This window comes from Folsomia candida, unplaced genomic scaffold, assembly GCF_002217175.1.
Source record: "Folsomia candida strain VU population unplaced genomic scaffold, ASM221717v1 Fcan01_Sc002, whole genome shotgun sequence".
Taxonomy (NCBI): Eukaryota; Metazoa; Arthropoda; class Collembola; order Entomobryomorpha; family Isotomidae; genus Folsomia; species Folsomia candida.
The window spans coordinates 508,364-533,372 of record NW_019091194.1 but is presented as its reverse complement, the minus strand read 5'-3'; the positions used below and the strand labels follow the sequence as shown (position 1 = coordinate 533,372).

At 37.5% G+C, this 25,009-nt stretch overlaps 1 protein-coding gene and 1 long non-coding RNA gene across 4 annotated transcripts; one reads left to right on the top strand and one right to left on the bottom strand.

Moving 5' to 3' along the window:
* Positions 1–6,552: 6,552 nt before the first annotated feature.
* Positions 6,553–23,850, bottom strand: LOC110842866 (cadherin-87A). 3 transcript variants are annotated; one of them, XM_022088708.2, is made up of 26 exons: positions 23,491–23,850; positions 19,430–19,739; positions 18,646–18,860; positions 16,831–16,968; positions 16,637–16,762; positions 15,504–15,638; positions 15,244–15,436; positions 15,126–15,178; positions 14,643–14,909; positions 14,414–14,569; positions 14,255–14,337; positions 14,037–14,189; positions 13,491–13,968; positions 12,881–13,420; positions 12,657–12,812; positions 12,455–12,590; positions 12,195–12,385; positions 11,839–12,140; positions 11,389–11,770; positions 11,082–11,306; positions 10,644–11,009; positions 10,476–10,560; positions 9,897–10,404; positions 9,530–9,832; positions 9,284–9,466; positions 6,553–7,601 (listed from the first exon to the last, which is right to left on the bottom strand). In XM_022088708.2, the coding sequence occupies exons 2-26, from the start codon at positions 19,536–19,538 to the stop codon at positions 7,268–7,270; spliced, it is 5,817 nt and encodes a 1,938-aa protein (XP_021944400.1). In that variant the 5' UTR covers positions 19,539–19,739; positions 23,491–23,850; the 3' UTR covers positions 6,553–7,267. The 3 variants fall into 3 exon arrangements, with proteins under 3 accessions (XP_021944400.1, XP_035703147.1, XP_035703146.1); XM_035847254.1 differs by lacking the exon at positions 23,491–23,850 and adding an exon at positions 20,124–20,212; XM_035847253.1 differs by lacking the exon at positions 23,491–23,850 and adding an exon at positions 19,873–20,025.
* LOC118434257 lies at positions 7,462–16,175 on the top strand. Its single transcript, XR_004833877.1, has 2 exons — positions 7,462–7,585; positions 14,417–16,175. It is a non-coding gene; the product is annotated as an uncharacterized LOC118434257 (long non-coding RNA).
* Positions 23,851–25,009: the final 1,159 nt, after the last annotated feature.

Sequence of the window (25,009 nt, the reverse complement as noted above, 5' to 3'; positions counted from 1 at the left end):
GGGCTAAAAACTCAGAAATGGCATGAAAATATTAAATTTAAAAAATTTTTGAAAATGAAATTTTATATTTTCAGGGAAGTAATTCTGAACACAAATTGTATTCAATTTTTGAAATCGGGCTAAAATTCGAAAAGTTACAGCGTTTTTAAAAATCAGGATTTTGGCTGAATTTTTTTTTGAAAATTCCGCCACGGGCGTAAATATGCCCATTCAAGAAAACGAAAAAATACGGGTGGGCTTATTTCTGGGCCTGAACAATTTAAAATTAGTCCGGTCCACATTAGCGATAACCACCTGACACCTCTCCATTGTTAGTTACTTGTGTATATAAGGTTAACTCACTTGATGGTAAATTTTGTGACCGAGAGCTTGGGACGAGTTTGGGATTATTTTTGAAAAAAATACGTTGTTACGTGAAGTTAGGGCAATTTTTAACATAAATTTATGAAATAATGACGATTATCACTGCTGGTGGTGGTGTTCAAAATTGATTATTTCTTGAGTACATTGCTTGAGCAATATGAATTTGGATGAAGATGAGGAAGAAATTCAGAGGGATAGTGAAGAAGAATTTGAGCTTCCTCCCGACCAGCGGAAGCTGATCTGGAAACGATCAATTCCATTTTAAACTCACCAATTTGACACCATATTTGACGATATTTACATTTGAAATCTATTAATTATACTGCCTACAAATTTGTAGGTAAATTGTATAGTAGTTGCATGCATAAATTTGTTTTTCTAAAATTTGTCCTCTCGTTATCATTACCATAACCAACTGTGCTCAAGAAATAATCAATTTTGACCACCACCACCGGCCTTGATCTTCATCATTATTTTATAAATTTACATTAAAATGGCCTTAACTTCACGTAACAACGAATTTTTTCCCCAAAATAATCCCAAACTCGTCCCAAGCTCTCGGTCACAAAATTTACCATCAAGTGAGTTAACCTTATATAGACACGTAACTAAGTAAAATTCAGGACCTTGCAACCAACCGAATTTTGATAAGATATATTAGCCCAAAAAATCGCCCAAAAGCCCAAAAAAATTTCTTATCAAACTAATTCAAAACCCATCGAGATTTAGCCCAAAACGATCACCATAACAGATACCCTTCTTTATAATGATACGAGGATTTTATAATATGAGATATGACGTATTTAGTTTCAAGTATGTAACGGCAAGAAAAATTCGCCTTGTGTCAAACTTGGTCTCAATGAGATCAAAATATTTAGAAATTCTGAGATAATTTTTCAAATTTCTGTATTTATTTTTATGTCGGATTCTGTAATGTCAGGAAAACTTGAGGATAATAAATATTTCAAAAAATTATTTCCGTCTACTTAAGTCAATTATCAACTAATTGTGATTTTTCTAATTTATGATTTCTTCTAATTTAATAACAATTTCAAAGAGTATGTAAATATGATAAAGCAAATTTAAGATTAATTAAATATGCGTTCAATATTATTTTTTTACCAATTCATGAACTTTGAAACAAAAACAGCATATAATTTTTAAAATTCCGGTACATTTTGAGCATTGACTTGGATAGTATACTTACTGATTTTGAGTGATTATTGCTTATTAAAGAATTCCTATTTGTGCAAATTAATGTTCTCGACGTAGACTTTGTGCATATTAATTCTTGATAATCTTGGAAGACGTTTATAAATCTTTGTAAGCCTCTCCTGTGAATGGTTTAATTATGAAGGAATCGAATTTACACATATGCATTGTCGTTACTAAATCACATCCTCGTCATTTACAATTATACACTTTTACATACATTTTGCTCAATTAAAATCAATACGTTTAAAAAAAAACTCTCCTCTTTGTTCGAAGTCATGAATTTTTTTCAATTTAAATACAAAATATTTATAATTGGTTTATACAAACATAATCCGTGTTCATGAGCATGCATGAGATCAGCTTGTCGCAAGCTTAAAATTAACATATGTATGTGATGATAACTTCATGAGCGAGGAAAGCCTTATCAATCGTGCATAATGTTGAGTCAGCACTGTTGACTCTTTTACAACTCGTACTGCATACGAGCCATGATAAAAATTATCTATGACGAAATTCGTCCACAAAGTGCACTCAAACTTTTTTGCATCTTCCTGCTCATGACCTCGGTCACTGCTTTACTTTCTCGGATTACGAATGCCTCATGAAATTCCATGCGTAGGAAAGTACCTGACCGTGCATGGGTGCATGGCGAAATTTTATTTAATGACGGAACGTCTCAGCCAGAACTCAAATTAGAATGCATTCTTCATATATTTATCATGAGGATTTTGGCTCATCGGAAGTATTTCATGATACATTATGAAGTTTAACAATTGGATTTGGTCGATTTGTATAAAAAGCCATCGTCTCATTCACTGAAAATCATTCCGAGATCCAAATCAATCCGAAGCATCAAATTTCATTTTGATCCCCATTATTCCAAATTTCAGTATTTTTGAGAAGTAAAATTTCAAACTATTCTTAGCCGTTCAACAAAAAGTACAATTTCATAATATTTTTCACTTTCACTTTTTTCAGCTCTTCAACTTTTCAACAATTGAGAACAATGGATTCCACCAGAAATAATTTTGGCAGCGGTCTCGGCGCGATCATCGCCAATATCCGGTCCAAGATGTCAGTGTGGCCGACGCCGACGCGAGGGGGGAATGATGACAGCTATCCTCCACCCACTTGCCCTAGGTGTGGCCAAGCGTATCCTTGTAGTTGCAGATAAATTCAAGTCTTGCAAATTCAGAAGTCATTTTGTTGTACTCCGAATTTGGATTAATTTTGTCAAAGAACAGAAAACCTTACGCTTAACTTTGTTACTAAATAGATTAAAATTGTGTTCAAATTAATCGTAAATAAAGTGTAATAAAAAATTGCTTAATTTGTATAAAGAAACGAAGGGAATGCAAATATGCGGTGTAATTGTGCACGCTGACCAACAATGAAGCAGTCAACGGTGCCTTTTCATACAAAAGTTTGTGATAAAGTAATGAAATTCATGATAATTTTAAAAAAGTGGATCCTTTGTAAGGGAGAGAATATTATTATTATATTTATGGAGAAAGTAGTTTAGGGGTAATTTGAGTTGTCATGAGGATGAGTCTTGGCTCGTAGCATAAAACTGCGAGCTCGAACAAAAATCAGTCAGTTCGTCGTTGGATTCGGTCGAGAGAGGAACTCGAAGATTGGTGCTGCTGCCGTGTTGGAGAAGTTCCAGCAACAACAGCAGCAGTAAATAAGAAGAAGGAAAACCAGTCCAAGGGTGAAAAAGGGTTAAAGGGTATGTTGTAGGGCACTGCAGAGGCATCTCGGCAGGTAATGTGCTGGAAGAGGCATCTCTCCAGCACCTTGAAGTTTCTTATTGGTCACGAGAAGTGATTTTTTGTATGTATTTGGTCAAGTTAGTTATTTTTCTCTCCTCCCTCCAAGCCACGTTATTTGATTGAGTCTAGTGGGAATAAACATTTGGGGCTTGTCAATTGTAAATCTGTCTTGGTGTCATTTTTATTGTAATGTAATGAGTTGTCAAATGGTATGTAGAGCAATTTTCTCAGCATAATATAGCAGCAGAACCCGGGAATTGCATTGGATATGCAAATTGTGTCGTAATTAGTGTCGGGAAGGCTTAATTCGTCACACCTTAAAAACAAGAACTCATACTTACGAAAGTTAAATATGTATTAATTGTACTATGTATTAAATATGTATTCTGATTGTTAATCAGAAATACACGAAACAAAATTAATCGAGACTTAGGTATGGAAATAAACCCAATTTGGACATCGCTACTCCTGCTGCCCCTAGCGCCAACGCTTATACACCCAAGTACTATCCCGGTTACCCAGCGACCCCATTGATGTCAACAACTTCATCTAATTTTGAAAATATTATCTTCCATGAAATTATAAAAGACCACGATTGCTTGACTTTTAGTGCCTAGTTACCCTTAACGGTTGCGACAAATGATCGAGTTACAAATAAAATAATTAACTTTAAAAATAGTTGTTTCTTCTCGATGGTCGAAAAAAACAACTCTTTGACGTTTAATAACTTTTGAATGGGAAGACACAGAGACTTAATTCTTAAAGATGAAATCATCGTAATTTTTAGCTTGATTTTTTAAGCTAAAAATCTCGAGGGTACTATTTCGAAGTTTGAACTTGAAATCTCCAGTGTGCAGCCCGAGTCAAGCTCGCTGTTATCGGTCAAACCGACCATTTTGCAGAATTTTATTGTACCAAATGCATTTTACTAATGCACTTTACGCCTGTTTTTTTGTCAAATATACAATGTGTATTATGCACGTGCATACATATTATGCATTGGTGAAAATTTTAACTAAATTTAGGTTTTTAGCCCGAATCAGGGCTTATGTACCCGTTATGTCCGTCTGTTCGTCTCTTGCGATAACTGTCGTAAAACTAATCGTAACAATATGAATTAAAATAGGAAAAATTTTCCGAGTTTATTAAGTTCGTGTTTTGTAATGGTTTATATACAAAAAATAAATCACAAAATTATATGCACATCGTTCATTACGAGTCCTGCTCTCAGAATAATGCCATCTTACAAGGCTCTGCAAAATTGTTGTCTTTTTAGCCTAAGTCAGTTCTTATGGAACCATCATGTCCTTCCGGAACACGATAGCCAAAATGGCTGAACCGATTGAGCTGAAATTTTCAGAACGGGTGAGACCGTAGGGCTTGATCCATACAGATTTTTCAAAAATATGTCACTCCACAAGTTTAAATGCATTTGGTACATTACAATTTCATGGAAAATGGTTGGTTTAACCTACAACCACCGAGTCTGACTCGGGCTCACTGGAGATTTCAAGTTTAATTTTCGAAATAATACCCTCGAGATTTTTAGCTTAAAAAATCAAGCTAAAAATTACGATGATTTCATCCTCAAGAATTAAGTCTCTATGTCTGCATATTCAAAAGTTATTAAGGGTCAAAGTAGTTGGAGACTCAAACGCCCTTTTTGAACCAACGATTTTAAAATGAATTTTTTATTTGTAACTCGACCATTTGTCGCAACCGTTAAGGGAGACTAACGTTACCTAGATACTTAAAGTCAAGCAATCGTGATAAAGGACACATACGATTTTCCCCTTTTTTGCGGCCCCTTAGAGACGATTTCGAGCCAAAATCCCCGGCCCATTTATTTTCGCAATTTTCCGAGTATTTAAATATCGTAACTTGGTGATTTACAGCCAAATAATCAAATATTTAGATTTTAGCCCGAACCATGGCTCGTCATGTCTGTCTGTCTGTCTTTCGATCACTTTAGAACATTGACCGATTTTGACCAAATTTGGTAACAACATATGTCTGCATAATGTAACGACCAAGTTAGAAGATGGGGTAGATAAAAAGAAGTTGGACCGGTGGGGGTCACATACATGTCAGGTGGGGTCATGCAGAGTATTCCAAATAGTCGTGGAAGGCATATTCGAAAACTCAGATTCGAAAATTCGGCACAATTGTCCTAATGTAGATATAATGTCGCAATGTAAAGGATGTCATGCGCTTTTTATCGGAGGGAGCAATACCGATTTTCAGAAATTATCGTAAAGGGCTGAAATTCTGCAGTTATACTTAATGGCTTCTCATGAACGAATACGAAGTTAAAAGTGAGCATTGTGCGACCAAATCCAGATTATGTGTATGCAAAATGTACATTTAAGTTTTCGATTTTTGTTTTCGATTTGGCATTGTATATGCATATGACCCCGGGGGGAGGATCTTATCAACTTTTAAGGTCAATCAGACCACCCCCCTCGAGCTCAAGGGGTGTGATTACATAATTTTGGTGGAATTACTTTTTTTTCACCCTATTACTACATTTCGTTGCTATGATTTATTTACTCATAAATCCTGGTTCGGGCTAAGTGAAGCTATTTGAGAGATATTTTTTTGTGCGTGATTTTGCTGTTGGCAACACAAATATAGCAACGTGGTGACCACTTTTCCGAGTAGATTTTCATGAAAACCACCTCGGGATTTTGTCCATACCTCAAAGCGACAAACGAGCTCCCTCCCAGATTTTTTTAATTTTGATTATCAAGACTTGTTACGTTAATGATACAAATTTTGAGGGGGAGCTCGACTGCTTTGGTCACTAAATAAATTACCAAAGTAATGCATATTTGGGCCGCAAAGTATGGGATTACCTAAGGTGTTCTTTCTTCCTGTACACTTTTACACCTGAAGAAGGGGGCAGTTGAACCCTGAAAGCTCGTGAATAAATCACTTTAAAAATGTCATCCATACGATCCGATAATTCTAACTTAAAATATGTATTAATTTATGTACATTTTTTATCCAATCCACCTTCTCCGAGGAAAGTGAAAGTATTTGTAGAACAGATTAGTAGTAGAACATTTCTTATTCTGATAAAATTCGTGACCAGATTTGGCTTTGGTTTAGCAATTTTATTGAGATTTTGCAAATTAGTAGCTTGTAATCGGTATAATTTCGGGGCTGTCAATTCGAGATGGAATAAAAATATTACGTCAAGTTCAAATTATTACTTGTGAAGATTTCAACACTCATTTATTTGGCACTTTCGGTTACCTCTGTCCCAAAAAATAAATTATTCAATAATTTATGAAACTCAATTAATAAGCATCACACACAATACAAATCATACATAACATGTATATACATATATATGATAAGCAATGCTTAATCTCAATTAAATAATACATAATAAAGCTGTTAATTGTACATTGCACGCTAAAATGACACAAAAATATCTACTGTTAATTAAACAGTACTTATTTATCTAACTGTTATAAATCATCCCACTAATTGAAACATTAGAAATTTTCGTCATGATCGCACCCACACGATTTTTTACTAAAAAAATAACAATTTACATAGTTCAACTTTTAGTCAGCAGAAATAGTGGGTTAACTTGTAATTTAGTAAAAATTCCAACCTTATCCCCCAAAAATACGAATTCCTTTCTCCAAAACAAAATAAATTAACAACAAATTCAAACCCCAAAACCAAAAAGAGTACGAAAAAACAAGCCATGCAATCCCTCTTAAAAATTAGTCAAGTCTTTCAATAGTTAAATATAAAGAATTATAACTATCGCCTCCTTTCGTAACTTGCGCCATGGTTGAACTATGGCGCAAGTTACCAAAGTAGTATACATACATAAATTACATATTAAGTCGTCACTTTACATAAGCCCAGTACACACATATCTTACTTACACCTTATCACTATAGATGCACCGCTATTGTATCTTCGCCTAAAATGTTAATATTATCATAGTTATCTGCCTGTCCCATCCCTCTCGGTTGGGGGTGGAGGGTGGCGTAAGCGTGCGAAAATTGTGGGGACTGATTCCTCTGTCGTTTATTAAGGTGGTGATTATGATGATGAATCGAAGTGACGACATTATTGTCACCTTCCTCACCATCTTCGTCCTCCTCCTCGATGTAGTTGACTTCCTCATCGTCATCGTCCACCCCGATGTCAACACTTCCGTTGGAGTGGTCCAACTCTGAGGCGACTTGCATAGTCAGCTCTTGCTCTTCGTAAGTCTTCACTTTACTGTAAAATAAATAAGGAAATGGTTTAGTTAAAATTTCGAAATGTTTGGGAACTTTGAAAAAGGTCAGGATCACCAGGTCAAGGGCATCCGAGTATAATTCATTCGCAACCATTCATGCGTAAATCATGTCGAATTCATGATTGTTATGCAAGAATGAGGAATAAATTGTACTCGTGATGGTAAAAAAGGATTAGATTTTGTGTTAAAAGTTAGTAATCTGCTAAGTTTTTTTTTATTCATTACGTCGCGTTACGTAACAATTAAGTATTATTTTTGTTAGTAATGTTAAATGTTACCCTTAAAGTAAATGAGACAAGTAAATATCATCGCAAGATAAGGAACGTTATGACACGCTATGCTATGCAGTATAATAATGAGGAAATGCATACATCAATTGTGAATAAATGCGAGGAAGCACAGTTTAGTTGAAGTATTAATTAGCCGTTTAAAAGAGGACTGACTTCATGGGTGAAGAGATAATCATAAATCGTGAAGAAATTAGCATGTTTATGTACGTTGTGTCGTCAATTAGTTAACAGATAAGTGAAAAAAAAATCCCACGATGTTTGTATGAATGATATCTATTTTCTCACGGAAGTTGACAAACGTGCAACAATGTCGACACGTGTGCCTCGAATTATAATTAATTAATTTGAAAATTTAAAAGTCAATTTCCCAATCACTCCTCCTCTTGTTACTTCTACGACTCCAATTTCTTTTCAAAGTTCCCAAAAAACTCTGACTTTTTGACTTGACCCTAATTTTCCCGAGGCCACCACCCCCACCACCGACGCTACTAGCAATGTCCCAATTACTAAATTTACTCAGCCCTCTTCTGGGACGCAACGAGCTCGCCGTGGAATGTCGATACCCTAACACCGACTGAGACGACGTCGTCGGAATGAAATACTGCCCGGTTGGTGGTCGGTGACGATGAAAAACGATATTTTTCGGGGAGAAAGTACTAAAATTTGCACTGGATCCTCCCCCCAGCCAACTTTCACTCCGACCTAAACCACTCCCACCCACCCGACTATTCCAGGAGGGGAAGGAGTCAATATTTAGCAACAAATCGTCATCGTCACCACCACCAAGACGACTCCGTCTGCCTCGAATCCTTCCACTAAACCCACTCCGACTAATGCTAGCGAACGATTTCGACCTTTCTGGCAGCGCTGAATGTCTCCCCGCACTGATAATGCTTTGTTCTCGATAAGGTTGTAGAGTCAGGGAGGGTGCCGGAGAAAGATAAGATCTCATCGTGACGGCAGATCCACTGCCGGATGACATTTCTCTTCTGCCAACAATATTTCCAACCTTGTTATCGTCAAAATAATGCTGATATGAAGATGACGTCGGCGGCGGTGGGGCAGGGATCCGACTACTGTTTCGAATCGGTCGAGCACGTGGCCTCGGTCGGCTGATTGTGAACCCATTTTTACGATAATCCGATTTAAACGAGCGGAAAGAATTATTATAATTAATTGATGAGCCTCGATAACTAAATGACTTTGCTCTCCTCCCACCACCGTTAAATGCATGATGATACCTCGTCAAGATAAAGTTTGGATGATACACTAATTTGGCGTTGGGCTCGTTGAAATTGAAATTATTGTTGTTAATATCATCCCTAAATTCTGGGGGACATTGGACTAAGTTATCATGATTATTTGCGACTAACTGATCAATCCAGAGAGGGTTATCCGTCGCCATGTCTTCAATCATGTCGCCACCTCCCACGTTCGATGCGTTGTGATGGCGTCCAGTCATGGTCATATTTGGCGTGCCGGGAATCGAGGGGTGGCTCACGTGCAAGGGGTACTTGCTCATGGGTCCGTAGATCGTCTGCTTTTCAGAGTCCGTGCTGCAAACAAAAATCAGGATTAAATCTGTCCTTATCTTTAAGATAAGCCTTTCTTCCACTCACTCTTTCTCATACATCCGATTGATACAGCAGCAGCACGCGATAATGGCGGCGAGGCCCATGCACAAAAGGGCGATGAGCGCAATCAATCCGGCAAACGCCGCGTCAAAGGCGTCCCCTCCGTTGAAATAGTATTCGTTCCCATCTCCGTCGACGGAGGAGACCGCGGGGACCGCAGAATGGAGGACGATTGGCATATCGGCAGTGCGAAGGTGGTCATGCCCGAGGTCTAAGGCTTGCAAAAACTGGGAAACCGGGACAGGCTGGAAGGTAGTTTTATCGATGGCTGTCACAAATACGTCGCTCCTTAAAGAAAAAAATCAAGGTCAAATCCGGGTCAAAGGTCACGAAGAAAAATTAATCAGCATACCATTCCTTATTAACGACGAGGTCTTCTCCCACGTGGGGTGATATTTTCGTTATGAGGACATAATTTCCGGTAATGTTCGTCAATACGTCGATAAGGCCTTCTTTGATAAGCGACTTTGGTGGTGATTCAACCGTCAGAATGGTTTCCTGCGCCGACTCGACGACCCAAACTTGCACCTGGGTTGTGTCAGAGTGATACGGGGCGACACTTTCTCGTACCCCGATCTTGACCTGGAATCTATTATTTCCGCCGGAATATTGTCGCATGGCGGATTGTGATAGGGTGAGTCTTCCTGAAATGGCATCGACCCTAAACGGGGATGGAATGACGGACCCTCCAGACCGGAAGTCGTCGAGAATAAGGTTTGCCCCGAGCAGGGAATAGGAAACGGGGGAGGTGAGGGGAGAATCGATGTCGATCGATTTTAAAGTCATGATTTCACGACCAGGTTCTGCCTCCGAGTTTATGGCGGCGTAATATTGTTTTTCGACGAAACGGGGACTGTTATCTGCATAAAAGAAGAAGAAAATTAGTGAATAATCGCCTTATCTGAAGCTAAATAATTATATAATAATTAACCATTTTCATCTAAAACTGTGATATTGATTGCTGCAAGGGAAAAATCATCCAAAAATTCTTGATAGTCCATCAGCTCCATTGATTTCTATTGATTTTTAAAAAATATTTGAAATATACCTTAAATTTTGTCTCGGAAATCTATTTTTTCAAAATTATTACACAACTCACATTAAAAATGGGTGACGACACCGCCCTCACGTACAACTGGTAGGAATCTATCCGCTCCCTGTCGAGGACGGCGTTGCTGTGAATCATCCCCGTTTTGATGTCCACTCTGATGTCCTCCTTCAAATGCTTGGTGGCTGCAGTGGTCACGAGGAAGTAGAAAATCTGGGCGTTTTTTCCCTCGTCCTCGTCCTCAGCGGAGACTTGGCCGATGAACGTACTTTCTGGAGAGTTCTCTTTGATCGTAAAATCGTACTCACGACGCCGGAAATATGGTTTATGGTCGTCAATATCTGAAATTTTTATGGTGAGGACGTGCTGGGCTTGAGTTGAGACGGGAATTCCGGAATCTTTTGCGACCACGACGAGCTGAAATATTGGGATAATTTGTTAATTAGTTAAAGATTTTTTAATTATTTACATAATTGACTAGTTAATTACGTCATATTTATTCATCTCTTCGCGATCGAGGGGTCGAATCTGGTGGACTTTTCCAGTCTCAGTCTCAATTCGGAACCGTTCCGTCTCTGTGACGAGATTGTCGCCTTCTTTGAAAAAGAACTGCATTTTTCCAGCATCCCCCTCGTCCGGGTCGAAGGCAAGAATTTGTCCGAGAACTTTGGTAAAGGCGGAGTTTGCGAATTTCTCGATTTCTTCGACGTTTGACTAGAAAATATTTATGAATTAAGATTTTCAAATTTTTGAATACACCATTTCTGTCCCAAAAGTGCCAAAATCTCGTCCATACCTCATCCGCCACCAGAGTCGAATTAATCTTATTTGGAAAGAGGAACTCTGGCTTTTTAAAATTTCCTGGTAATATCTGCACCAAAACGGTCGTCTTATCGGTATGATCCCCCATAAGCTCTTTGTCCCCACCAACGTCATCCACTTGTATCGATAAGCTCATCTCGCCCGCTTTTTCGTACGCCTGAGCTGCTCGAAGGACTCCGGTTTCAGCGTCAATCTCAAAAATTCCGTTTTCATTGCCTTCCTCCAGAATGGAGTAGTGCATTCGGTCCGTTTCCGGTAAGTCCGCCCCGTGTGACGCTGCGACGCGGAGAATGTCCTGTTTCGCCCGGAGTGGAGCGTGGACCGTGATGTGGTAACTCTTCTGGGGGAAGGTTGGCCTGGTCAAAGTAAATAAAAAATAAAATTTAAAAAAAAACTTCAAATTTTCAAAAAACGGGATTCTCACCGATTATCGTTAATGTCAAGAACTCGAATTCGCAACGTGGTATAAGCCACGCGCTCTCCGTCGCTGGCTTTGATGCTGAGACTGATGTGGGAGTGATGCTCCATCGTTTCGCGATCGATAAGCGCTCTTCCTTCAGAAGAGATGGACACTTCGCCTAAACGGTTGATCTCGAATGCGGGAGAATATTCGGATGGCACAATTTCGTAGTTAATTGTCGAGTCGACATCCAAATCGGTCGCGGTGACTTGAGCGACCACTTTTCCTGGTGTGGGGTGTTCTTCAAGGGAGGCTTCGTACTCGGTCTGGATAACGATAAATGATTAGCGAGAAAAATAAATTAAAAGATAACTACCTACCTTATCGAATTTGGGATCGTTATCGTTATCATTAACTAACGACACCATAATCGTGGCGGTGGAGGATAGCTGCGGGACCCCGCTGTCCACCACGACCACGGTCACATTGTAGCTGGGTTGGTGTTCATAGTCTAGTCGTCCGGCCACTTTCACTTCGCCGGTTTTATTGTCAACGCTAAAATACTCGGATCCTGATAAGAAGAATTAAGATAAGATACTCATCTACTTAAAATAATAATTGTATCTTATGTATTTGCTACCTTTTTCTATAAAATAGTGCGAAATTTGGCCGCCCTCGGGATCTTCGGCTTCCAAGGTGAGTATGGCTTGACCAGGGGGAAGTTCTTCGAGGATTTCAATTTCCATATCTTCCACAGTGGGGGGCTTATCGTTCACCTGGAATTTAAAGTAAAAAGATAAGATACAACCTTCCCTTATCAATGAGTATTTGTTTATACCCACCTCGAACACGGTTATCATCAAACTCCCCAAATTTTTTGAACCAGGTTTTGCCCACTCCGATGTGATCATTACTGTCAAATTCATCGCGGTAACGAGGTCTCTTTGCAGGGCGTTGGCTACTCTGACTTTCCCATCGTTATCGATACGAAACCATTCCTGCAAAAAATAGTGCATAATTTTTAGCACCTGCAAAATTTGAATTCGCAATTTGCTCTTCTTCTTACCCGAACCATTTCCAACCCTGCCCCCGTTATGGCTTGATTATCCGAATTTCTTGCTTCGATCGGGTCCACAAAATCGAACTGCAACCGATCCCCTAAATTCAAGTCCTTTGCATTCGTCCCTATCACGGTGACTTCCTCCCCAATTTCCGCACTCTCAGAAACCTGAATCCTCTGAACGCCTGGCGTCATCTTGGGCAGTTTATGGTACACGTCACCCACGCTGATTTGAACGCTGATGCTCGTCCTCATTGAGGGGCTTCCTTGATCATAAGCGGTCACGAGGAGGTCAAAGTTCGACACGGCGTCGTCATCCAACTCTTTCACTAACGTAATATCTCCCTTGACCGGGTCTATCTCAAAGTATCCGTAGGCTCCCTTGTCGATCGAATAGCGGACGACGCCGTTCTCACGAAGGTCGGGATCCAGCGCTTTCACTGCGACGATTAGTGAGCCCACGGTGGTATTTTCCGGGATGGTGAGTACCCTTCCGTCCAGCGTGGTTTGGCTGAATGAGGGGGCGTGATTGTTGATATCGGTCACCTAAAAGTGGTCAATATTGTGAATTTTGTGTATAATTTAGTGAATTTTGATACAAAATACGACCCCTTACCTGCACAAGTACCGGAACTACGGCAGAATGCAGTCCATCCGACGCTTCCACTTTGAACGAGTAGTTCGCCGGTGGAAGGAGTCCCCTTCGGATCGCGAGTTCCCCAGAATTCTCATCCATCCTGAAGTACGTGTGGATACTGGAGTTTTTCGGGGCCAGGATTTGGTACGTGATGACGGACAAGGCGTCCAAGTCGGACGCCACGATGTAGAAGGGAGGTTCAAATTGGGCCGAATTTTCTGGCAGAGTTCGTCCATATTTCGGCTCTGGAAACGTGACGGGAGAATCGTTCGAGTCCGTGAGGATGATTTGAAGGGGGACGACGCTCTTAATAAAACCGTCCCGTTTGAAAGTGTCACTCGCCATGTAGAGGAGATCGTACGTCTTTTGAGTCTCGTAATCCAGGCAAGGGAGCGAGTCTTCCTTGGGGGAACAGGGAGCCACGTAGATTTCTCCGGTTCGGTTGTTCACGGTGAATCTGTGTGAGATACAAATAATTTGGATTGACCTATTACCCCGATTACATATTATGGACAGGACACCAACCTCTTACTCCCAGTCCCTATGATTTGATAGATGAGTCCCTCATTCCCAAATTCATTCGAGTCTGGATCTTCCGCCGTAATTTCGCCAATTTTGGTACCAGGTTTGGTCGACTCTGGGATGCTGATTTGGTACACGTCCCGATCGAACTTTGGTCTAATTCAGGACCCAAAAAGCATTGTAAATTACCCAAAAAATTACTAATCTCTTAATCAACTTACCGATTATCATTCTCATCAAGCGTAACAATCGTTACGGTGGCAGTGGAAAAGAGTTCTGGTTCGTCCGTATTTTGAGCGACGACCTGTAAATTTTAAAAATTCGTAATTAAAATTTGCTCCCTCATTTTCAAAATTTTTCAAAATTTTTGAAATCTTTACCAGCAAAATGAACTTTCTCTCGTTCGGATTCTCATGATCAAACGCTTTCTTAACCCGAATAACCGGTTGGACACTTCCACTCGCAAATTTTGGCTGGATATCAAACAAATCTGCTAACGGGCCCTCAATTCTGAGCGTAAAATCGCTGAAGGTCCCCTAAAACAAAACAAAAAATTGTTTAAAAATCATAATTTTCTCTATGCAAATCATTCTCTAATTTCATCAGTACCGTGTCTGCATCCGAAATGACCATGCCCAAATCCGGAAGTGGTGTCCCCACGCCAGTGTTTTCCCCAATCTCGGTGAAATACTCTTTCTTGTTGAACTTTGGCTCGGAATCGTTCACATCGTCAATCAAAACGGTCACGTTTTTAGTCGTGGTGAGAATATCGATGTCCGCCTGCGTCGAGAGGGTCAGTTCTCCCGGATGAGGAAGCTCCATCGCTTTAACTTCCAGGGTGAGCAGACTCCCCAACGTTTCACGGTCCAGGGGACGCTACGGACAAAGGAAAATTAAACCCTAAAGTTCAATGACCTTTCACCAACAGTGGCCGCGGAATCTGTGGGACATCTGGGGATGTTAACACTGTAGGATAGGGGAGGGAGGGGTTTATATAACATGGGCAGATGATGAGGACATCGAATAACCGTGGGGACATTGTCCCTCTGTCCCCACCCTTCCGCGGCCTCTGTTCACCAAACTACTTCTTACCGTTGTTGTTAGTCGGCCTGATTTCGGGTCAAGTTGGAACACTTCTCCAGGATCTTAATTATCAATTAATTAATTAATTCGCTAATTAAGCTTATCAATTTTCTTTGAACTTGCTTACTTGTCAACAAACTCAGCCGAACGTCTCTGGGTTTCCCGAGGTCTCCGTCTCTCGCCTGGATCAGCATGACCAGCGTTCCGACATCCGCGTCCTCCATGACGCGACCTGCCATCGCACCGGTAAAAATTGGCGGAGTGTTTTGCACGTCACGAATTCTCAACAGGATTTCGACACTGCTTTTGTGTTCGCCATCCTGAAAAAGAAAAAGTTTAAAAAATAGTTTTATTCAAGTTAAAAGATGTGGACTTGAAAAATCTTACCGATGCCGTCAACTTGAACTGGTAGAGGGATCGCTTATTAAAGTCCAAGGCTTGACCGAGGCGAACCTCCCCCTTCAGAAGACCAGCCGTTGTTTCCTGCACCACCACGGGGAATATGGTACAAGCTTCGGGAGACTGAAAAATAATGGGTAATTATTATTTTTTGTGTAAAAAATCATAATTTTTTTAGAGTATTTAATTGTCGTTTAAAGTATGTCAAATTGTGGATTAAAATTACTGCCAGATTTGGTTCACAATGTAACAACTATCTTATCATTAGATTATAAAATCAAGACTTGTTAACTATGTCTGGAAAATGCATGGTTTTTAGTAAGATGCAAATTAAAATATATTTCGTATTTAGTTTTGTATATTTTTAGTTAATTGTTTTTACCAAACTACCAAGAGTTATTAAAAATTTTCATTTCTAGTTAGAATAGCCAAACATCTTGCACATAAAAAATATCCAAATTCCTTCAATTATTTCATATCGACGGAAAAACCCAGCAATAAATAAAATAAAACCATTCATAAATTTCAAGGTCTTCTGGTTGTCAGAAGAAGACCTCAAATAAAAATTTGAAAGTTCTCACTCACTGCCCTCATAAATACATACTTGTTAAAAAATGTACAAAATTGCGAAATGCTCATCACACTACATTACTATAAAATGTGCAAATTTTTCGCATCAAATTGCCTCCTCAAGTCAAAGAGCTCACACCAACCAAACCACACAACAATGCAACAAATAACAATTCGTATTATTCAATTCTTTCCCTACTTTTAGTCTTCACGAATTCTTTAAATAAAAGTGAATATACAATAAAAGAACATCCTTTTTACACTTATTTGCCAGAATGACGCTGAAATAAAAATAAAAATATACACAGACGTCCCCTCACTCACTCGCTTGTTGACTTGGATCCGTTCGTGACCATTTTACCACAATTTGCCTGTCTCCCTTTCCCTATTGAAACTTCTCAACCGGCACAAAAACACGGTCTCAATTTTAAATATTTTAAACTAAATGCAAAATTTTCTGAACCACTTTTTTTTCTTTCGAAATGTGTCAAGGTTTGAAAAAGATAAATTTGGCACGGATTACGGATTAAAGTTATTTATTTATTGCTTACCTGAGGTGACGCGGTGCACGTGAGGGATAACGCCATCCCGGTCAGGTCGGGATCGACAACGTCCACGCCGAGAATTTTAGACCCGACTCTCGTATCTTCCATGACTTCGACGTTTTCGTAAATACTCTGAAAAAAACGGGGATAAAATTTTAGTTTTTTCGAAATTTTTGTACAAATTATGTATGATTCCTCACCTGGTTAAGAAATGTGGGAGCATTATCATTCGAATCGGAAATGGTGACGGAAGATGGAATTCGGACAACGTTATTATTTTCGACGCCCTCTTTCACCACGTCTTCTATCGTCACGACTAGTTTTAAGCGGTCCGTAGTCTGAGGAAGGAAAATTTTGAAAATTTATTCATGAAGAAATAACTTTTCATTTGAAAGTAATGCATATTTTTTTTAATTAATACTTTTCGAATTGTACAACTAAAATGCCAAAGATGGAAAGTTAAATAGTTTAATTCGTAAAATCGATTTAACAGATCATTTTAACATTTGACGTTTTGTGCTATTTTTCATAAATACATACATTGAGCTTGGCCGAGTGAAAATAAATAGGTTTTCGAGTCCTCAAAACCGTTTAAAAATCATTTTAAACTATAACATAAAGATGTCGAAACAGATATAAATACATTGGTTATCAATTATCATACATTGCTTATCAGTCATTATTCGTTATTATGCTGAATTCATAGATTCTGTATAATATACCGAATCTATGAATTATTCAATGCTGAATTGCATGCATACATATTTTCAGAAGCTACTCACAGTACTCACTTGTCTCATTCTCATTTTAAACACCTCTTTAACTACAGAATTTATTTTACCTGATTCAGCTCAACTAACTTAACTTAACCTTAACTTTTGGCCTTGGTAAAAACTTAACCTTCTTACATAATGCATCCTGATCTTTTTCCAGACAACTCTATCTACCAATGTACAAAACAAAGCCGTAAATACAGGTTGGTCTACCTTTTCATGTAATAATTAGGGTGAGAATTACACAACTTTTAAGCAAGTACACAACTACGTTGTCCAGAGCATTGCATTATTATGCAACATAACATAACAAAACAAACACACTTTGTGCATCCGTTTGTTATGCATAAATAAATAGTGTGCAATACAATAAGCATTTCTTCTCCATCTATATATGAGCCGATCTGACCATATTTGACAAGTTGGGGTTTAGTTTAGCTCAATTGAGCCCAGAAAACAGCAGGTTTTTCTGTCTGAATGGTAAAATTTCTTTGTAATTTGTGGATTTAAATTTCTGAACGAATTTAAAATATCAGAATTTCTAAAATCTTATCCAAAACCACAAAATTAAGGTGTGACGCAAAGGTTCATCTTCAATTTCATTAATATGCGTTGCGCAATTTTATCGTAAGTTTGGCATTTTACTTTTACATATTTTTTGTGGAAACTTTTTTTTCTTAATCAAATTGATTCAAATAATCTTGTTGTTTCTTAATTATCTAGATTATCCATCATCGACAACCCGATAAGCCACCGGCTTCGCGGCACCATAAAAATTACTGGACTTAATGAAGATACCAACTTTTCCTCGAAATTTCCTGAAGCCACCCTCAAATTTGAGGAGGTCCAGTCCCTGCACGAAGTGATGCCGTCGATAAGCCAGATGCTCAGTTATCTTGACGGACACGGCTACAAACTGGTCGCCACCACGAATGTGACGGGTTATCATGTCGGCGAATGTTTCATCATTTGGAATCTTAGCATTCCTTAAATATTTTCTAATTTACTTATCATCGCCATTTAAGTAAGTGTTTCATATATAACGAATCACCTCAGCCTTCTAATTGTAATTACGATGTTAACCACTTATCTATCTATATAATTAATATTGTAATTCATAAATTCCAAATCGAAAATCTAAGTCAGTTTAGTTAAGCCGTTCATTCACTTTTCCTGATTTGGAAGAAAATTTCTACGTTTTTGAACTTTTTTTTTTGCAAAAATAAAATAAAAACATCGTACCTCACGATCTATCACTTTGACCACGGTGACCACCCCAGTTTTTTCATCCACTTTTAACCGATCTGTCCCCATGAGACCGAACTTGACCGGAGATCCCTCGGGGTCAACCCCCTTCAACGTGTAGACGATCGTCCCCAACGGCGTGTTCTCCGGAATCACATGATTGTTCATATCTTCGGTGAAATAGGGAGGCAAATTTGCTTCGCATTTTCTCACTGAAAATTTATATTATTCCGATAAGCCACAATTTTTCTATGCATTTTTCTCAATTTCAAACCACAACTCAACAAAAACCTATGACCAAAACGTGGTCAATGTCATCATTAATCATCACCTGTCAAAATTACATTGATTATTTTGCTACATCCTGAAAAAATCATGGTCATGGTTTTGTGCATGGTCGACATTTCATCCTCCTCCTCAAAGTAATTTCATTTCAACGAGTTAAAAGTAAACTTAAACGTAATTTTGAGCAAAAGAGAAGGAAGTGGTGCTTATCCAAGCGTGTGGTCCATCATGGTTTGGTTAAGGATAAGTTCTTATTCTCTCTGTGATGAGGTTATTTACACCGGTATGGAATCAAAAATCTCAATTCAGGAAGTAATTCTCTCAGCCTCGTTGCGGAAATGGGGAGATGATTTTATGAGAGAATGTATCAAAAATGAGAGTGATTTTAGATTTTGGAAACAGATACTTATTTCCAAAATTGTAAGATTTTTCCGGTTTAAAACTACCATGTGTAATATTTACCTTTTTGATTTTAATCATAGGGTTTTTGACTTACCTGTAATTAAGATGATGATCGTGCTGATTAAAATGTGCAGATACCCAATCGACATTTTTGGCTGCATTTTTGGCAGTAAACTTTTCTTCTCAGATTTTTGTAATCCCATCTTTCCGTGCACTTTTTTTACACAAAATAGTTTAAAAACTTGTTACTTTGTTAACTGCACTGCAAATTTTCACATGTTAATTAATCTTCTTTTAAAAAATTGACTAGATTTCTTCCTCCGTTCTTCAAATCGAGTCGATTATTTTCTACATTTTTGTCACAGTTTAACAATTTTTTGAGTAGTTTCGATGTTATCATCCATCTGTAAAAAAATTAATAATTTATAACACAAAAATTGACAAAATCTCCTCTCAAACCAAAACTTGTCGAAAACCACACAATTTTTCTTTCCCTTAAATCTTTTTTTTTTACAAAATAAATATCAAGTACCGTACTTTTTAAACCACTAACTCATTCTGAATTTGGTGTATGTAAGTAACGCTACCGTAATTTTGATCACATCCTCATCCTAAAACTACTTATCTACCTAAAATTACTTCCAGTCCAATTCTTCTCCAAAGCATCATGGTCTCAATGCAAAAAAGATGTGTATTTATTTAGATACCACAATCTCTCTAACTAACTAACTACACGTAAATAACTAAGTAAGCAGATAAACAAAAATAATAAGAAATTCGTTCCTCACTTTCTTCGACAACAACCTATTCGCCATTCGTATTATTTTTCTTTTCATTCAGAATAGCACACTCTCCCCACGAACGAAACAAGCCACGCCATCATCGCAAACACATATCTGAAGCTTGCAAAGTAAAAATTAAATGAACCAATTCACACGATTATTAAAGAAAGCGAACGTTATTTACGAGGAGCATCAGCAGCCGTAGAACTTCTGCCTGAGCAGTAAAAATGCATATGTACATATCACTTATAAATCAAGGATAAGGATGTTCACCTTACTACACATTTACTTGCACATTTTCCCATTTTATCTGAGGAAACCTCGCCAACAATCATCATCTCAGCATCAGTCCAACAATGTAGAACAAAGCAATAATCCAATAATATGGGTTAAATAGTGTGCATGGTGTGCAGAAAAAAAACCTCATATTAACCAAACTAATGATGACATGCCAGACTACTAACATTAACAATGCTTAATAATTGTGCAACGAAATACGCAACTAAATCCCAGCCGGTACAATAATAACACGTTAATCCTTCAACCTTCTGACCGTGGTGTCTTAAATGCTGGGAAATTTCATTCGAGAACAATTCATGTTGCAATAATGTCTTGACTTGGCTTGATGAAAGAAATGGAATCAAATTCACTTTCAGTATAAATATAGCAATGAAGAGGAAAAATAAAAAAAATGTATATAGAAAGGTCTCATTTCCTTAAAAGATTAGTAAACCGGCAATAATAAAGTCTTTAAGCCGAGTATACTTAATAAATTTAAGTAATAATATTCTTGAGTAATATGGATGGTTATCAAAGGCTGAAATTTGGATCAATGGTCACAATAGAGGTATAAACTCGGAATAGGTTAATTTTTTTGCTGAAGGGAACGCTTAGACCCCCACCGATTTTCATAAATTGTTTTGGAAAGCTGAAATTTGGTCCTAATTGCTTCTTATCAAAGACTTGTGAACAAAATGTCGACGGAGTTACCCTAGCGGGTGACCCACGCGGCCACATCAATTTCTACGAGTTATACAATGTAGCATTTTACATGGAGTTGGAGGCTAACAATGACTTTTGAGTACCAAATGCAACTTTAGAATTTCGAACATGTTCGGGCTATGCAATCCTAAGAGTTTTTTTTAACTTACTTTGATTATTTTCATATGTAAATTCCATTGATGCCTTTTGATTAATGTTTCACATATGAACATGTCTTAAACTTTTTCTTGATTTGCTACATATAAAAGTGTGACGATGCTTTTTATTACTAACCAGAAATCACCAGATAACTAGAAAGCTCTGATTTCGAGTTTGATTACAATTTTAATTTAAACTACAGAAAAATTTGTGAGATTAAGACGCCAAAATTTTAATTACACGTTAATCCCCATATTATAACTTACTTAATCAGATTTTATGTACTAAGCACTTAATTTACATACTTCTAAATGCAATCAATTTTCATCCAAATTAAATAACACTTAACTTTTCACAATTTCCATTTTTCCCATTCCCAAATTTATGCCAAAAATTTTACACACTTTTAACATCATCCACTCCTGATTGACAAGGACGCTGCCTGCTTTGACCGATAAATACAACTTCGAAATTTCGAACATGTCGCAAAGCTATATTGAAAAGTTTTTTAAAAATTTACTTATTATTTTCATATGCAAATTATGCAAATTTCATTGATGACAATTTATCCTAAATTATACACACTTAATTTCATTTATCTACCTCTGATTGACAAGGACGCTGTCTGGCTGCATTGACCGTCCTTCCCGTGCGACGAAAGACAGAATGAAATTATTGAGACCGTGAATAGCACTCCACGACGGACATTCACTAACTTGCTAATTATTTCTGCCATGCTATCTGTCATCGCAGCAAGACATTTGACATGCTAAACAAATCGAGGGTTTTTTTCCTTTTCTACTTTTTTTTGCTATGTTAAGTGGTAAAGTGGTGAAACAATTAGTGAAATGAAGAGCGTTACATTAAAAGAGCTAAAAAAGAGGAAACAGCACATGGCGGGCGGTGTGCAAGGCTTATTAAATTACAGTCCAATTAAATTCCAAATTAAAGTGCCGGTCAGTAGTGAACATAAGTAGTCCAATTTAAAGAAAAACATGTTAAAAAGTACCTGCTATCAAAAAATTATACCGAAAATAGGTATGCTACACTTTTTGATTTACTAGACTAGAAAAAAACATAATCTAACAATTTTGAAAAATAAATTTAAAAAAATGATTTAAGACAAAAATTGTACTGTCATAATAATATAAATGTTCTTGTGCATAATGACATCAAAAATCAGTGAAAAAAACATAATCTAACAATTTTTTAAATTTTCAAAAAAATGATTTAAGACAAAATTGTATTGTCCTAATAATATAAATGTTCTTGTGCATAATGACACCAAAAATCAGTCGGGGTCACAATTTATCTCAATTTATTTAGAAATTTTTACTCGATTATGTTATTATTCGTCGTCACCCCGAGAAGAAGATCGACACTCTCGTGACCATTATTGTCTCATTTTCTTCATTTAGATAATCTCACAATGTAAAAATTTAGAGAAAAATTCACCATTTATTGTTCGATTTTGGATTGTAATGCAGCCCAACAACATGCTGAACTGAACTCTGCATGAAAAACCGGACTGGCAAAAAGTAGGCTGAATGAAGAAGAAGAAGAAGAGAACGTGTAATTGCAAATGTAAAATTCTTGATTGCAATTTTGCTTGCTTTGCTTTGCTTTACGAAATGTGCACAGTTTAGTTGTGCCAAAGTTTGTGTACTCCTTAATAAAAGGAAAATAATTTAGCCGATGGCGTATGAAATGCATTTGTACAAGTAAAGTGATGAGCATTTTCTTCATAAAAACCTAACTTAACGCAAGAACATTCCCAATTTCTCATTCGACATTGCAGATTTATATTAATGCGCAAATTTGTAATACTATTTTTTACTTATTAATGTTCTCTTTCACTAATTAGTAGCAATATTTTAAGTGCAAAATGTTACATTTCTTATTCCCCAGCAAATAACAATTTTCTTTTTATTTGATTTACAAGCACACGTATGAAATTGCTTTCAAGGTGAAGTGAAACGTGTCTTTAACTTTTGCCTGATTTGTTACCTATAAAAGTGTGAAGATGCTTTTTATTACTAATCAGAAATCATCAGAAAGCTCTGATTTCGAGTTTGATTACAATTTTAATTTAAACCAGAGAAAAATTTGTGCATAAAAATTTGTATCAACAATTTTGAGACGTATGTAATATCTAAAATTCGCAAATATCTCAAAATTTATGGGTTTAACACGCCGAAATTTTAATTACAATTTAATCCCCATTTTAACTTACTTATTCAGGTTTTATGTACTGAGCACTTAATTATTTAATTCTCCATGCAATCCATTCTCATCCAATTTCACAATTCCCATTTTTCCAATTTTTAACACTTTTCCTTCCTCAAACAGAAAATTCACGTAAGCAAAAAAAATCACACCACACAATAATTTTCACAATAACATAACACACACACACACACAATTATAATTACATTGCTGTGCTGCACTCTTCGTCTCAAATCTCAATGCAGCAGCAGCCAGTTAGTCAAGTCAACGGACCGTGTACCGTAATCCAACGTCTTCTTCTTGGCAAGCAAAATGTGACCGGTCCACAAACAACCAACCACCTCCAACCCTATGAATAATACGACTGCTGCTGGTCACTACCAACTACTACAAATCTTCAACAATGCGGTTATTATTATTATGGTGCGTCCACCATCCTTATACAATAAGATCTACTCAGGCCACCTTAATTTACAGGTGAGTCTTCTTACTCATGAAAGTACAGGTAGGGTCCACCTTTCCCAAATGTATGTGTAATATCTTAACAATGCATTCTTCTTAACGTGATGATGATTGTGTTACCTGCTTAAAAGCAGTTCCATTCCATTACCAACGATATATCTATCTTTTCCGCATATTCCGTCTCCATTGTTGCGTTTTTCGTCCCCTTCTTGTCGCCTATTTAGTGTTAAAGATTCGAATAGTTACAAGGTGCGTCTACTGACTGAGGAAAATCGGGGTAGGTTCGTAGGCAGGTATTCTCTCGAGGGCGTCTTGGTATTTAGGTTGAGATATAAAGGCAAAGATTCATAAGTATTAAGCTGTATAAAAAAGATGATGATTTTTACGCTATATCTTGAAGCCATTCACCTACAAAGAAAAGTATACAGCCGGGTTCCGTAGTAGTATGTAATGTACCACGGTTTGTAGTGGTACTGGCGTCGCGTATGAAAAAGCATGTAAAAAAGTGCATCTCTTCAACGGGAAGCGCATCTTGTAGTGTGATCAGGTTTATGCTGTGTTATTTTTTATTAATAACAAAATATATGTGAGACATTAAGGAAGAAGAGATGAGATGAGAAAAGTGATGATACTTTTTAGCAGGGTTGAAGTCTCACACGTTTCTATTTTAACGGATGTCATTCGCACGACGATTTACTTGCTTTGTATGGAAGTTTGCACATCTATTCAGTGGCCGCGGAAGGTGTGGGGACATTAACATTGTAGGATAGGGGAGGGAGGGGTTTATATAAGATGGGGAGATGATGGGGACATCGAATAACTGTGGGGACATTGTCCACATCCCTTCCGCGGCCACTGTGCACATCTATTAAGATGTCTATCATGATGTCATGATATCTAAAACATGTAAAAATAATCTCGCGTTTCACTAAATTTTTTTCTTAATTACAATTAATTCCGTGTATTTTTGTGCATACTAAATAAATATATATGATGTAACAAAGAGGATATTTTAAAAACAATGGCATCAGTTCACGAGGACTTAACTTGAAAATACTTATCTT

Coding starts and splice junctions, on each gene's coding strand:
- LOC110842866 (XM_022088708.2), bottom strand. CDS start 19,538: ATGGGATTACAAAAATCTGAGAAGAAAAGTTTACTGCCAAAAATGCAG. Junction 14,190..14,254: donor CTTGATGAGAATGATAATCG/GTAAGTTGATTA, acceptor GTCCTGAATTAG/ACCAAAGTTCGATCGGGACG. Junction 9,467..9,529: donor AATCGGATGTATGAGAAAGA/GTGAGTGGAAGA, acceptor TTTTGTTTGCAG/CACGGACTCTGAAAAGCAGA.